Source organism: Lotus japonicus, chromosome 1 (assembly GCF_012489685.1).
Source record: "Lotus japonicus ecotype B-129 chromosome 1, LjGifu_v1.2".
Lineage (NCBI taxonomy): Eukaryota > Viridiplantae > Streptophyta > Magnoliopsida > Fabales > Fabaceae > Lotus > Lotus japonicus.
The window spans coordinates 58,239,311-58,255,051 of record NC_080041.1 but is presented as its reverse complement, the minus strand read 5'-3'; the positions used below and the strand labels follow the sequence as shown (position 1 = coordinate 58,255,051).

The following is a 15,741-nucleotide window of genomic DNA, read 5'->3' as shown; positions in this document are numbered from 1 at the left end:
AGGGATTTGGGAGATGTAGAATTGTTTCTGTTAATGATGTTCTGGAAATCTGATTTGAAATCCATTGATTTTGGGATTTTCTTTTGTGTGATTGAACGGGGTGAGGGCAGAACCATAGTATGCTAGGAGTTTTGGGTTGAGGTTCCCTTTTGATTTTCTTTATGATCACGCACATAAGGACTGTTAGGTAGCATGCTTGTTAGGTTTTGTGTCTTGTTTGATGAGAAACAGCTTTAATCACTTATTTTGGAACATAAAACGGACTGGTCATTTTCCTGGTATGAACCGTGACTTTCGAAGCCTTTTAGAGCCTGTTTAGAGTGCTCGAATAATGTTGCGTTGAACTGAGAAAGTGTAGGCCTTTGAAAGAGCTTTCTGGAATGATATGGTACATAATTTTTGGTTGAGAGACGAGGTCTGTAAGTTCAGTTTAGTAAACCATGTTTTTCTGCGCTCTGTATCTGCTATCTCTGCCAGTGAACTTCAACGTGATTTTTCACCTTGTTAATGTGCCCAGAAAATTCTTTGATGAACTAGAAAGAGGTAGAGTTTTCTGTTAGCTTTTCAAATTGAGGTCATTTGTAATTTTTGAACAAGTAACGAATCCTGTAGGTTATCTCTACTGAAATATGTTTCTGCTGTGAGCGTAATTCCTGAACTGCTATATGATTTATGCACGGATTTGATGATGCTGTGCTGCTGTCCAAAATTTCCTGGGCTGGACAGTACACTTCGAGACCTGTTTTCGCCCAGTTAGAGTGCTCAAATGAAGATGTGATCAACTAAGAAATTGTAGGACTTTAAGTTAGCTTTCTAGGCATATAAAATACATGATTTTTGGTTCAGTAACGAATTCAGGAGACCGCTTTTAGTGGCTGGTGTTCCTGCTGTTTTTCCAGATTACGGAAATTCTGATTGTTTTGGAAATATAATTAGATTTAGCTTACATGTTGTATGAAAGTTAGTGTCTTTATGTTCCATGTATTAGCTATGAGAATGATGCATGTGGCTGAACACCTTTAGCATGAAATCCATAATTTATTTACCATATGTGATAGCTTCTTCCATGATTGCATGCTTAAGTGAGTTGTTTCATTGATTTGGTGCCAAAATTGCCTAAGATGTCAGGGTAATTGTATAGTTGATAAAAATGCATGTGTGCTGAATTGTGTTGTTTTAAGCGATGTTAGTGATGTAGTGATATAGGCGCAATGCCTCATGTTGAAGTGATGATTATGATATGTATACGTCCTTTTGAGTCGCATAGCATCTGCATACTCTGTGATGGCCTGTATTGGCGATTTGTGATGAAGGCTTATGCCTTGTGCCTCCAATAATTGGCAATTCGTGATGAGGGCTGAAGCCCTGTTGGTACCACATACATATGCATAGTCATTGTTGTGTTCGAATTGTATCCGAGTCGATGACGTTATTTGTGACTGTTTTAGTAACTGAGCTATATGAATATAAAAAGAAGTGGTGTGGCATTAATCTAGCATATTTATTGCCATTCTTATATTTATGATACTCGATATCTCACCCCTTCTGTTTGAATGTTACCCTTGTTGGTAACGTGCAGGTAATTAGGAGGAGTAGTCTATAGCCTTTATTTCGAGTTGGAGTCCTTGCTCTGATACGTAGCACTCGGGGGGGGGGGGGGGGGAATGGACGCTTGTTTTCCTTCTGTTATAATTTGAATTAAGTTGTTATTTGAGAAGTTGTTTCTGTTTTAAGTTGTGGGCAAGATACTATGTTTTCTTTAAGTTTTAAAGACACTGGATTCGCTGCATAACTATTTGTCAAAGTGAACTAGTTCAAAGACTAATTAACTGTCACAAGAGCATTTAAGTTTATTTATGAGTTCATCTCAAAGTTTATGTGCTATGTATCTGTTACAGGAGCATTATGATAATGTTTTAAGTGATTATGTAATGCCCCATGAGTGTTAGAATTTTTATCACTCTGATATTTGCAATACATATACCGTTTAGAATTGGGGTGTTACAAGGAGAATCCTCGCCCTTCCCCGAAAAGGTTGAATTCCAGCAAGCCTTCAGGGACGATTCCCGCCCAACACGGTCTTGCCGACTGCTCACTTTCCCGTCCAACAGTTATCTCGTCGCCGCTTGGTCCGAACCTGACGTCTTCCGCCAACGCCCCTCCTCCACCTGCTCATACTTCCACCCCCTCCGCAGGGTTCGTGAGTCGGGGATTCCCGTACTCTTTAACTTTGACATCAGCCCAAATGGCGCGAATGGATGAAGTTGTCAAGCAGCGTGGTTTGGATAATGTCTCTGAAGGGGCTGTGGCGGGAGTGCTCCACGCGTTCCACTACTATAGGCGCTTCGCCCAGGATGCTGACGAATTACGATCCGAAGTGGCGCGCCTCCGCGCTCTCAATTCTCAACTTGCTGAGGATCGCGAAGTGCTCGCCGCTCAACTGATCGCCAAGGAAAAATCCTTTTCCAAAGAGCTAGCCGAGCTGTCCGCTCGTGCTGAAGTTAGCTTAGAGTTTCGAGATAGGAGGATTTCTGAATTGGAGAAAACTCTTGCAGAGCTGCGGCAGGAGGCGCAGCTAGAATCGAGCGCGAAAGCAGACCAAATAGCTTTGACGGATGCCGACCTTGAAAACCTGACCTGGCGAAGAAAGATGATCTTCTATCCTCAGCGAAGACTCAAGCCCATCTTGACGCGAAGGCCTTAGAAGAAAAATTGAGGTCAGAGCCTGCTCTTGCTGTCGTTCCTGAACGCGACCGAGGCTTCTTCATCGCCAAAGCCCAAGTCAAACATCTCCATCCTCTGATTGATCTCAGCTAGATGGGGGCATTCAAGAGGGTTACACCCACAGGATTTGTCGGGCCCGACGATCCTCCAGGCTTCGTCGCCGAGCGTTTCCTGACGGAAGAACACGTAGAGCTAACTCAAAATGTTAGGAGTCCTTAGATTATCTTTGTTATCTTTGTACCAAGGGTCTCCCTTTTTTTTTAATGAGAACCCCAAGTTTTTACTGCTTTTGCTATGAGTGGATAGACTATGCGGGAGATAGACTATGCAGGACATTTCTCTTAGGGAATTTCAAACGTCTGCCCAAGTGCTTCTTTTCCACGTTCCAACGGTTTATTGTTGACCACCAGCCACGAACGCTCAAGCCTTTATTGCAAGTCGCTCCTTTTCTATGAAAAACTCCTCGAGAAACTGCTCCAGCAATAACTTCCGGAGACTGAACCGGGCTTATAAATAAGAACCAAAACGCAACAATCTTCACACCTCATCTGCTTTCTAAAACTTCAAGGAAATGGCATCCTATATTGCCTGTTTGGAAGAGCTCAGAAAGAAAGCTTTTGATGAAGATCTCTTCATCAACGTTAGGCATCCGGAGGATCCCAACGTTTACGACCTGACCAACAAGCTGCTGGGAATGGATTTGAGTCCAAAGATGGACGCTATCCTCAGAAATTTCCTCTGCTTCGTGGAAGAGATTCAAGAGCTCTGCCGGCGGGAGCTGGATTTGCTGGAGGAGATGTGAGCGGTGAAAACAGCTCTAGAGACGGTGGAAGAATGTCTTGAGAAGCTGGAGTTGAGCCGAAGACTGTGCAACCTAGAGTACAAGCAATACCGTTTGGATCATGAGAGGACAGATCAACGCAAAGAATGTAGGAAAATGAGAAGAGATCCTCCCTTTTGAATGTATAAAGTCAAATATTTGAATAAAAGTTTTGTTTCTTGAATTGTTTTGACGTGCATCATTATGAATCATACGAGCAAACAAATAACCGAGTTAGTAAATCGTCACAACACAAACCGATAAATGAAGGAATAAATGAATAACTAAATGAGCGAAGGATAGTTAAGCGAGCGAAGTGTGAGGAAAGTGATGTGAATGCTTAGAGAGAGAAACTCTAACCGCTTAGAGAGAGAAAATATAACTGAATTTCAATGTTATTATTCCTCAAATGAGCTAAGAGTCCCTTACCATTGGTATTCCCCTCCTATTTATAGAGGTGAAGTTGGGCTTTGGCGCCCTTAATCTGTCCAAATGAGTCACTTGGGCCTCGGGAAAGGAGGCCCAAGGTCATGGCGCGTCCCCTACCCACGGTCAGGTCTCCTGGGCGAGGGACCCTGAGGTCTCGCCCAGTCCACTTTTAATATAATTTCAATTTTTATGTAAATTTTATTTAAAAGTCCAAAAATATTTTAAATCCTTTTTAATTTAATTATCAAAGTAATTATGTTCTAATTTTTTATTATTTAATTTCAATTTTTTATGTAACCTACGAAAGTACAGATTTTCAATATTTAATATTTATTTTAAGTTTCAAATTTTTATGTAGTAACCTTTACTTGAAATTCTATTTGAAAATTTATCTAATATAATAAGAAAAAAATTAAATTCGAAAATAGAACAAAAATAATAACAAATCAGAAAAAAATAAATTTAAACCCTTTTTATTTTAATTTTCAACGTAATTTATGTAACCTTTACTTGAAATTCTATTTGAAAATATATAACTTTTTTCTAGCTCAGTTGGTTATTTGAAAATATATTAAAATGAATGTTATAAATTAAGTAATTCCTAATTTAGATTTCAAACTTTAAATTTAAATGCAGTTCTAAAATTATGCAATTATATGATTATCAGAATCTAAATTAGATAAGTTTTGCTATATCATGGAAAGTTTTTACATCTCAAGCGAATAAAAATTTAAGGACAATTTCATGTGACACGTCCAAACAATTATGATTCATATTTTTTAGTTTCACATCAATGTAATTTTATTAAGTTTTCATTGCAAAACTTCCAATGCAAATTTATTAAGTTCAATGCAAAACTTCCAACAACTAAAGTGTTCAACAACTTCAAAATGTCTTTAAAATACAACTTCAAAATGAAGTGCAAAAACCTTTAGGAATTCACCAACTTCCACCAAGGTTTTACAAATCATATTCTTTCACTTCACTTTTTTTTAGTTTTTATATTAACTTTCTAAATCAAACATGTCCTACGCAATATTATACATATATTCTAATTTCCGCCTCCAACGATTTTCATTTCTATTAACTCTTTTTAAAGTTCATAAAAATAATAAAAAAATGCATTTATGAAACCCACGATGCTGTTGGTCTTGGTTTTTCTAAATAATAAATATATTAATTTAATTCAAAATGTAGTGATGGCAGTATGTGAAAATCGAATTTTAAATATATTAATGACCTTTATAGAAATATTAAAACAAAATATATTTATTAAAAAAATACTAAATCTGATTAAAAAATACCCTATTTATTTTGAAAGATTAAAAAAAAAATACTAAATCTGAAATATTAAATTCATTGTGTATGATTTATTTGTCTCATTAAAATTTCAATTACATTTATTATTATTATTACTTATTTGGAAATTTAATGTTATACATGAAAAGAGAATTATTCTTTTTCTATCCCATGTCATGTGTCACCACCATGTTGACTAAGTTTCCCTCCATTAAAAAAATGACTTCATCTACATATTTTTTTTTATACATAATAAAATTTCAATTTTAAACATACTAATGATATTAATGGAAATAATAAATTCATTGTGTATGATTTATTTGTCTCATTAAAATTTTAATTACAATTATTATTATTATTATCATGTTTAAAATTAAAATTTATGAACCTTATAATTTGGATGACATATTCTACGGTGAAGGGTGGTAGTACGGCGACGGTAGTGGTGATAGTGATAAACGTAAATATTTTATATAAAATAATCATCCAAAATATTTTTCGCGATTAACATTAGTATCTTATTTTTTAGGAAATATTAATATATAAAATCCATAAAAAATCAATTTTAAATATATATTTTTAACAAGTGATTGTTTGAATCTTTAGGTCGAGAGTTTAATTTCGAGGAGTCGCTGTCTTAGGTAGACCTTTGACCTTCATCACACCCAGGTCAGAAATCCGAGAATAATTTAAAAAAAAATTTAACAAACATTTATATATTTGTGCAATGAAAAAAATTATAAAATTTTTTTTACAAACATAAATTTAAGACATTATATAATAACGGTCACCCGTGCAAGGCACGGGTTATTCACCTAGTATTTGTCTATAACAAGGTGGGAGTGTACATACAATTACTAACAGAAAAAAAAACATTTAAGAACACCGGGATATATGTGTGGGTAAAATACACACGTAACAACGATTCTACGAGAATGACCGTGCTTATGAATATGATTGTTCTAACTACCTTCTTCACATCACTTTCTTCGTCGATTTTACCACTCGCAGGACAGGCACCAATGCTTCCAAGACGTTCCCACTATTTTATCATCATATAATAATTGCCTTTTGTTCATAATCCATCAATCAAACACCAGCAAGAGTCAAACTGCATGTTTAGTTTAAGCCTAAATCATTTTCCTTTTTAACTCAACTTATATAATTGTAATGACATAAGAATCCTTAAGTGGCACACAACGCATGGGGTAGGATTAGGTGGTGAAATTTTGGAGGAGAACAAACCTAACCACATCGTAATTTTCTATGTTACTTTGACAACCATGACAAATTTGACCTATTTTATATAGCCAATAAAATTATTCAAGTACTTTGACAAGGATACTCCAAAAAATGTACGGTTGGATTGATTAATTATAAGTCCACCGGTGCAATATGGACATGTGTTGGACTATCAGCTTCTATGAGAAGACTTTGTAATCTGAGTTTTTTTTGTGTGTGTGACGGCTTAGCAGTAGTCAACTTCTTGATGGAAAAGGAATCTAATATAACTGCTCAGAATGGAAATTAAAGACTTGTTTTTGTCTTTTAAGCAGCCATTTCCCTTCAAAATGTATGTATTCTTATAATAATGGTTTCATAACTATCATAATGTTGCCAAAATCACTTCCTTTCCTTTGTGAAGATTTAAATCTGTATGAAAAATTTGAAAAATACTAACAACATTCATATTAACGCTTCCTTGTCATTATTCTATCATCTATTAGTTGAAATTCATGTGAAGTTCATTAAAAATGCTACTCACATGAATTTGAACCAAATCAAAATAGAGTGTTTGAATGAGTTTTACTAGCTCTAGTCAATCTGTGTTATAGATCTATAGTGCTCTAGGCATTTGGCTATCAGGCATTCTTTAGCTTGACTAAATTTTCAACCAACAGGGCTGCAATTTTCTCCGGAGATGAAGCAATATTGGAGAACAAGCAGAAAAGCTTTTCACAACAACTTATTTTTGTAGACTAAACTTAAGAGATATTTGCAGTATTTTTATACCAACTAGGTCTAGTGCAACAAAGCTGATAAATAGTTTAGCTTCTTAAGCATCTAGTCGAGCATTCAATCCCTGGATGATGCGTATGCAAAATAATTTGTTAGGAGAGACTTATCCACTTAAAGTGATCGCAGAGCCTCGAGAGGTCGGATAAGTCTCATAGCTGCTACTGACTGATGGAATACCTTGGTGCAACCCAAAAAAGTTCATAATCCTATTAATTACAATTCCTGCTCTCCCAAGGGATGGATTACAGCACTTTGAAGCAGAAAGCATGGTTACAGTGGAAGAAACAAGAACCAAAGAAAAGGATGGTGGCCAATATGGATTGAAACTGTGTGGTCCATTTGAATTCTTAGGAACAACATCAGCTTTAGGGAAGGGACTTTAGAGGGTGAAAGGATTATGGCATTGATCCAATTTAGATCCTGGAAGGGGCTTAAGGCCGAGATGAAGGGCTTTAGTTCTACCAATGAATTTGGCCCTGAAATGAACTACTTTAGATCATAGAATAAGTAATCGTAACGGTTGATTAAGAATTTGATGATTGAGATTTTGATCATGTATAACAATTTATGATGTTCTTGAAATCTTAACCGTTGAAGAAATTTTTAGTCTTCAATTATGTATGATGATTTATTTTACTCTCTATAGTAACTAACCTGTTGTGATGAGATTAAAGGCCATAAGTCATTTATGTGATATATGAATTGTTTAGTTGTAGCAGTATGCACTTCATGGCTGATTTACAAGACATTGACCCTAGACTTGTTCTTCATATTCTGTTTTAGTATAAATAGATCCCTGAATATTTGTTCCTTAAGTCGGAGCAACAATTCTTAACTTTTATTTTTATAATTTGGGACAGAATTCTATGCTTTTGCACCAGTCCTGTCCTGGAGCCTGCACTACATAACAATGATGGTTGAGAAGAAAATAAACAATATGCCTCTTTAAACTTTATTTGATCAGTTTATGAGGAAACTTATATATTTCTTTCCCTCACATATCTTCCAATATATTTAACTGTATAATTACTCTGCATATATAGCTTTCCAACCCTTGTTGGTGCAAAGTATGCAGATGAAGAAATTCATGGTTCTTCAAATAAGCTTGTAATCTAGACCTTAATTTCTCTACTACTCTTCCTACACCATTTTTTAATTAAGGTCTAAGATTTCCCCTTCTATTCTTAAGCAGCTCTATAATCGAAGCAAAATTCATAGGCAAAACAACTTGACATACAGTAAACTACAAACAAAATTAAAGAAAAAACTTCTCATTCAATGACACTGTCCAGAAGTTGTGTGTACAAAACATATATCAACATATACGTATGTGTAAATGGACATACATGACATATCTATAGTAGAGCCTATATATTTGTATATTAATTGGAAAGAAGCATACAATAATCTGATGAAGGCATATAAATACACACCATATTCAACCTCTTTCAAATTAAATACTAAGATAGCTCATGCATAGTAGTGGGGTCCTCAAAAAACAATTCAGACCAATTGTAAGGTGAGGGTCCTGCTCCTCCATAGCTAGAAGTGCTGCTACTGGCATCTCCTGAGGTCCCTATTGCATTTGGAGGATTAATAGATGGAATATTTATCCAGGAAGATTCATCACCAGTGTGATCCCTTTGACTTATTGCAAAGTTATTAGTACCTTGACCCTGCTCATTATTATTCAAACATGATTGAGAACTGAAAGAGACTTGTGGGTCTAGAAAGTGAGGTAGCATGTTGCTTGGGTGGTGGAGTGGTTGGGAGCTAGCCATATTATTCCCATCATGTGAAAATAATGAGGTTTGGGTATCCATTTGTGAGAAGTCCACACCAAGGTTCTCTTTTACATTAGAGATTGAGTTTAACAAACTGAAAGCTTCCATGTTTGTGAGGGCATTTTGATCATAGGAGTTGGTCATGCATAAGGGATTGTTTGAGGATTGGAGTAAGTAATTAAGGTATTGAAGCTTTGCCAGCTGAACTGCCTGTTCATCAAATGACTGATGATTATGATCCATGAGTTGTGTCATGTTGGCCAGAGCTAGCAGATATGGCAAGGTGGAAACAAGGTCAGTTCTTGGCTGGTGAGTCATTGGATCAAAACCCATCTGAATCAGCTTTTTCTTTAAATGAGTGTTCCAAAAATTCTTGATCTCATTGTCAGTTCTTCCCGGAAGGTGTGTTGCAATTGCTGACCATCTGTTAAGAAAGTAGGTGCAATCAAAGTAAGTAATAATAAGAGTTGAAGACAACACTAAATTCTACACTGGACCATGTTAAAAACCTGTACTTCTATGAATTATGTTTTTAAAAAATTTAGTACATATTATTTACAATTATACTCTTCATGTGATAAAATTAATTTGTAGAGTAGCCCTTTTAATTAGCTTTAATTTTGAACCATATTTTTCAGGCAAAGCCTTAAAGAACACATAAAAACAAAAAAGGAGTAACATGTACTTAAAAACTGGTCTATACATAAATCATGTTTTACTTGTTATAATATGTCATTTTTATTTTTGATAAGCCAAAGACATATATGCTCTTGTATGTGTTAAAATAAATTACAGAAAAGTCTGTGCAATTTGTGAACTAAAACTTTCTGGGTCCATCGTCCACAAAAGAAAAGGCCTAGACGGTTATCAAAAGGTTCAAATAATTATAAAGGAGATATGGCATGGAAAGTACTTGTTTCCAAGGATGGAATGGAGATGCAGAATTGTTTGCTCCTCTTCTGGAGAAAATTTCCCCCTCTTGATGTCAGGCCTTAAGTAATTGGTCCACCTTAGCCTACAACTTTTTCCACATCTGTTAAGACCTACGAATTAATTGCAAGTTACAAAGAGAGATGAATAATGAGCACCATTGAAATGAGAAAAACTCAATAATTGCTATGAAAAACAGCAGATGCGCGCACATACCTGCTAGCTTAGGGAGAGCTCTCCAACTTCCATGGCCATGTTTCTGAATGTGTTCTACTAGCTTTTGATCTTCTTCAGGAGTCCATGGTCCTTTCTTAAGGCCATTTTCATCACAGCATGGAGACCTTCCCATTGTGTGTGTCACTTAATTACTCACTTGATCCAAAGCTGTTATTATGTTTTCCTCTTTTACCTCCTCCAATTATACAGGGGGCTGGGGTCATACTATTTATATATCCATTCTTCTTGGTTGCTTCTTGTCATGGGTTGAAAATAACATTTTTCTAATGTTTATTAGGTTGATCATAGAAGTTATGGAAACTTCCATCTCGTTAAAGCATGAACAATAAAATATGTTATGTGCCTACCTTGACAAGTATACCCTTCTAAGTTCTAACTATAAATACACTACACATTATCATTTGACTTTTATCTAGATATGAAAAGAAGTAGTGATTTGTATCTCATTAATTTTCATAACACATCTCAGAACCTGCAATTTGTGCCATTTTTTGACCCTAACAAATTGCAGAGTTCATTAAAAAGGTAAAAAACCACCATGAATTGCAACTATTAGGACGTCACTTGATAAAATAATAGATTAAACACTAGGTGAGTGATTGAGAAGCTTTTGTCATTCACAAGTAATTAATGCTAGCTTATAAATATATTAATCAGGTATACAACATAATGACACAATTTGATTCTTTCAAAAAAAATTATAAGAAATCAAATTTTATTCTGTTGCAGAACCATTTTTTTAGTACATTACCATGAATCTTGAGAGCACAAAATGCTTCCACCCCATAGGCTTCCCCTGCCAGGAAAACTCGAAAATGAGATAGAGTTTATAGATATATAATATTAATCTAAGATATATATATATATATATATATATATATATATATATATGTATAATCTCAGGACAATTCAATAATTATGGACTTGACATTGTTTAGTTCAAATTAAGATGGCTGTATAAAGTGAACAAACAACCAAATTAGATTACGTAACACGTGGCGGATGAATGCTTGATTGCTTGTCGGAGGAACCCCTCCCATGCACGCAAAGAGGAGACTGTTTCCCTATTTCGTCCTGATTTGCATGGCATCTAAAGACTCACGTCCTCTCTTCTTGGATTTCATGCTCCCTAAAGAATCAATCAATCCATAATTACATGAAATACATCACACAATTATTATTGTAATCCAAACAACCTAAGCATATACGCTTACGACTCCCCAATAATAGCAATTGAAATGAGGGGTTTTTGACGGTGTACATGTTGATTGCAATGTAAGTCTCACATTAGTAATGAAGGAGAAAAAAATGAAGGAATGCATCTTAGAGAACTCCCTCATTCTTCACTATTCTAAGCTGTGAGACTTCTCCAAGATGCATTCCTTGATCTTTCTTCTCCTTCATCAGCAATGTGAGACTTACATTGCAATCAACCCCAACAATCTTCACCTTGATTGTAATGTCTTCAGTCTTCATTGTCTACACCGACAATTATTGTCTTCACCGACAAACATAATTCTCATTGTCTATATACCGACAAATTAAATTATCATACTCCACCATAAAGAGTACACTACACTTGGACCTAAACCATCTCAATAATTTTCTTCACATAGAACTAAACTATGGAACTAAACCATTCCAAGAATTTCCACATGTCGAAACCTTGCTGAAAATTTATGGTGCAACTTCCATGTTGGCTTTCTCCGAAAGTTCATCAGTCATCGACATAACCACGTCTCTTACATCAACGTCAACCTTCCATGCTCGCACGCTATCAGCACAAACCTTGCATCTATATCAACTAATGTCCGTTTGCCACCTGGACGATGTCATGCTCATAACGCCTTGTGTAATCAAGATTGCATCAACTCCTCCATCACAGCATCATCGCAGCTGCAGACCGCGCCGGGTAGCGTGGTTAGGTGATCTCTTGGGCGGGGAAGTTATTGCAACTAGAAGCTTGGGAATAGTTCCTGCGCATTGGTCGAAATCGCCAGCAGAGGAACGTCGTACCAAGTGGAAAGTGGCAACAGGCAACCTGCTAGAGAGATCATAAGGGAATGGAGATTGGCGGTCACATTTTTAAGACACACTTAACCCTCATGCTTCGTGCTCGGTGTCTTGCGGACTGGTGGATTGGGCGAGCCCCTAGGGGGCCTACGCCCATGGGTTACCCGGCAAGCGGCGATCGCCCAGCCTGGGAATTGAGCCTCCCTCAGCGAGGCCGAACCGGTCCAACAGGGGTAGTTACACTTATTAGGCTCAGCTCCCTTACTATAAATAAGGAGCAATTACCATTTGTAAGGGACTCTGGGCTCATTTGATCAATACACACTTGTGATTCAGTTATTGTCTCTCCCTTGAACGATTACTCTCTCTCTCTAGATTCTCTCTCCTAGTGCAATTCTTCTACTATAGGTACTATACCTTATCTCAATGTTCATGGCAAGAACAAGTAACCATGCACCAAAGTTGGTTCCCAGCCAGAACCTCGCAAAATAGCACTTCACCATGTCACACTTCTTCAGCACCTTCGCAATACAACACAAAGTGATATTCATCGAACCGGAAGCTCTGATACCACAGTTAGGAAATAACACAGCTGAAGAAGTGTGTCATTGTGAAGTGTTGTTTTGGGAGGTTCTAGAAGGGAACCAACCTGGTGCACGGTTTACCGTCGGTCTGCAGCTGCGCTGATGCTGTGATGTAGGCGTTGATGGAATCATGATTACACAAGGCATTCTATGCATTGCTCGGGGAGACAGGGGAGCCCATGGGCTGAGTAGCTAGACACCATGAGATATCGACGTCACATCTTAACCCAAAACCTTAAAGAATTGGGTTTATGGGTCACATCTCTTATAAAGTCTTCTCCTCACCCAAACTTAACCAATGTGGGACTCCAACTCCGCACTTGAATTCTCCACAATCTTCCCCTCAAGTGCGGGTCACCACCACATTATCATGGCACCCCTCGGCAGAAGCATATCCACCTTGTACCGCTATTCACTGCCAACGGAACCCGCCGCCTAACTACACTACTAGGAAGACTTTCGACACAAGGAGCCGTTACCATGGCCTCACGAACCATCGACTCTGATACCACTTGTTGGGGGAGACAGGGCAGCCCATGGGCTGAGGAGCAAGACACCAATATATATCGACGCCACATCTTAACCCAAAACCTTAAGGCATTAGGTTTATGGGTCACATCCCTTGTACAATCTTCTCCTCATTCATTGGGAGAGACAGGGGAGCACATGGGCCGAGGAGCAAGACACCAAGAGATACTGACGCCAAATCTTAACCCAATACCTTAAGTCATTAGGTTTATGGGTCACATCTCTTATAAAATCTTCTCCTCACCCATACTTAACCAATGTGAGACTCCAACTTGGCACTTGAATTCTCAACAATATATTTGGTAGATAATTGAATTTTTTAAATATCTAGTTTAAGGTTCGATCTTTAAGCAATATGTATAGAGAATAATTTGCTTGAAAAAATCTATTTGCTTAATGAAATCTCCAAGCATCGAGTACATTAACCTTATAAGCATCCATTCTGAGGGTAGGTGTTTTTCGTGAAATTTTTGCAGGGCAGTGTTTATTAGGCGCACCAGAGAATTTAAATTTTTAAGTGTTCTTAGGTAATATTGGAGGGGACTATGCTCACTTTATTGAGTTCTGTTTGTACAATCAACCATTTCATGTAATGAAACTTTTGTTTTAAAACAAATATCCATTGTGAGATACGTTAATTGAAAAAATAGAGGGCTTTGCAAGCATAAAATTATAAGTGTTAATTAGTAGGAAATCCGGACGTGGTAATTTAAGTGACGTGTTTCTAATTTGAATTGATTTGACATCACAAAATTGAGGCATATATTTCATTCAAAAAAATAATTGTTGATAGTTTGATTTTGTTGTATCAAGAAAAATCTGGTTTAGAAATTGAAAGAGTTTACAAATGATTTTTTTCATATACGGAGTATTGTCATATTTGTAAAGTAGATTGATTATATTAAATTACATAATTTATTATTTGTTAGTAAGGTGTGAAGCTGTTGTGGAACATATATAAACTTTAAATTATTTATTATTATGTTTAGATATGAGTTCTCACCCTTCTGTTGGAATGATGTTCTATGCGACATCGCTCAGGTACCGAGGATAGTGGAGCGTCTCGCAAAGGGTTAGTCGGAGGAACTAGTCTTCTATATATGGTTTAGTTATGGAAGTCATGCTCTGTTATGTAACATGGAAAAACGTTTAGTATTGTACCTGGATTTTAAGAGATATTTCGTGTACTCTCTTTATTTATTTTTTGATTATGTAAAATTTTGGAGTTGAAATAAATCCGCTTTGCTATGCATATGATGTTGAGACATCAAAGTTGAAAATCTATATCTAAATTATGAGCATGACAGGTGTTTTGATATATGTTTCTGGAGAATAAATGTGATATCCTCTGTGTTATTCATTTTACTCTGATTTATGCTATAATAATTACGCAGGGCTTAGAAGGTGTTACATTAGTGGTATCAGAGCATAATCAGTCAGTAGGTTAGGTTTATTAGCATGTTTAATTTCTTTTCTATTCGAAATGTGTTTATGACGCAGTCGATATTGTTTTGGAATTCTTAGGACAATGGTTGCAGGAAGGAATGATGAAGCTATCGTTGAGGCATTGGCAATGTTGGCTGGCGCCATTGGGCAAGGTCAGCAACCGAATGCTGGAAACCAGAATCAGGATGAATTCCATGCTTTGGGGAAGTTTCAGAGGAACAATCCACCAACCTTTGAAGGAGCGTACGGATACCTGTTCTCAATGGTTGCTTTGTTGAGTTGTTGGTAATTAACACACAATCTAGATCTCCCATCCTTCTTCTTTACCAACAATACTGGCGCTCCCCAAGGCGAAACGCTTGGTCGAATGAATCCTTTTGACAAAATATCCTCTATCTAAGACTTCAATTCTACCAACTCTGCAGGTGCCTTCCGATAAGTTGCCATCGAAATTGGTCATGTTCCCGGTACGATGTCAATAGCAAACTCTAAGTCCCGTACATGCGATAATCCAGATACATCTCCAGGAAAAACATTAGTGATATCTCGCACAATCGAAAGTCTACAAACATCTTAGTTTCCCCTACCCACTATGTTTAGTAGCAAGGAATACTCTCGAGATCCCTCATTCAAGGAAACACTAATATGATTAGTAGACAAGTACTCGAAAAGATCTGAGCCAGGAAACACCACTTTCTTTCGGCTACAATCCAAAAGACAATGGTAATGGGACAACCAATTCATTCCTAGGATAACATCTAAGTTCTTAAGGGTTAAACATACTAGGTTAACATCAAAGGTTCTACCTCTATATACCACAGAACAGCGTCGGCATGCAGCATTAACAAGTAGGGTTTTAGCAGGTGTAGTCACCATAAGATCAAAACTCAAAGCAATAACAGGTAGATTTAGTCTGGTTACGCAATCC

General features: G+C 36.8%; 1 protein-coding gene and 1 long non-coding RNA gene across 2 annotated transcripts; one reads left to right on the top strand and one right to left on the bottom strand.

The window, feature by feature from the left end:
- Positions 1 to 209: 209 nt before the first annotated feature.
- LOC130731937 (uncharacterized) lies at positions 210 to 1,953 on the top strand. The gene is made up of 2 exons (XR_009016892.1): positions 210 to 543; positions 1,580 to 1,953. It is a non-coding gene; the product is annotated as an uncharacterized LOC130731937 (long non-coding RNA).
- A 6,593-nt stretch (positions 1,954 to 8,546) lies between these two features.
- On the bottom strand, positions 8,547 to 10,440 carry LOC130732659 (transcription factor MYB93). Its single transcript, XM_057584669.1, has 3 exons — positions 10,222 to 10,440; positions 9,989 to 10,118; positions 8,547 to 9,499 (listed from the first exon to the last, which is right to left on the bottom strand). Exons 1-3 carry the CDS (start codon positions 10,352 to 10,354, stop codon positions 8,752 to 8,754), a joined length of 1,011 nt encoding a protein of 336 aa, XP_057440652.1. The 5' UTR covers positions 10,355 to 10,440; the 3' UTR covers positions 8,547 to 8,751.
- Between the last annotated feature and the right edge of the window lie 5,301 nt (positions 10,441 to 15,741).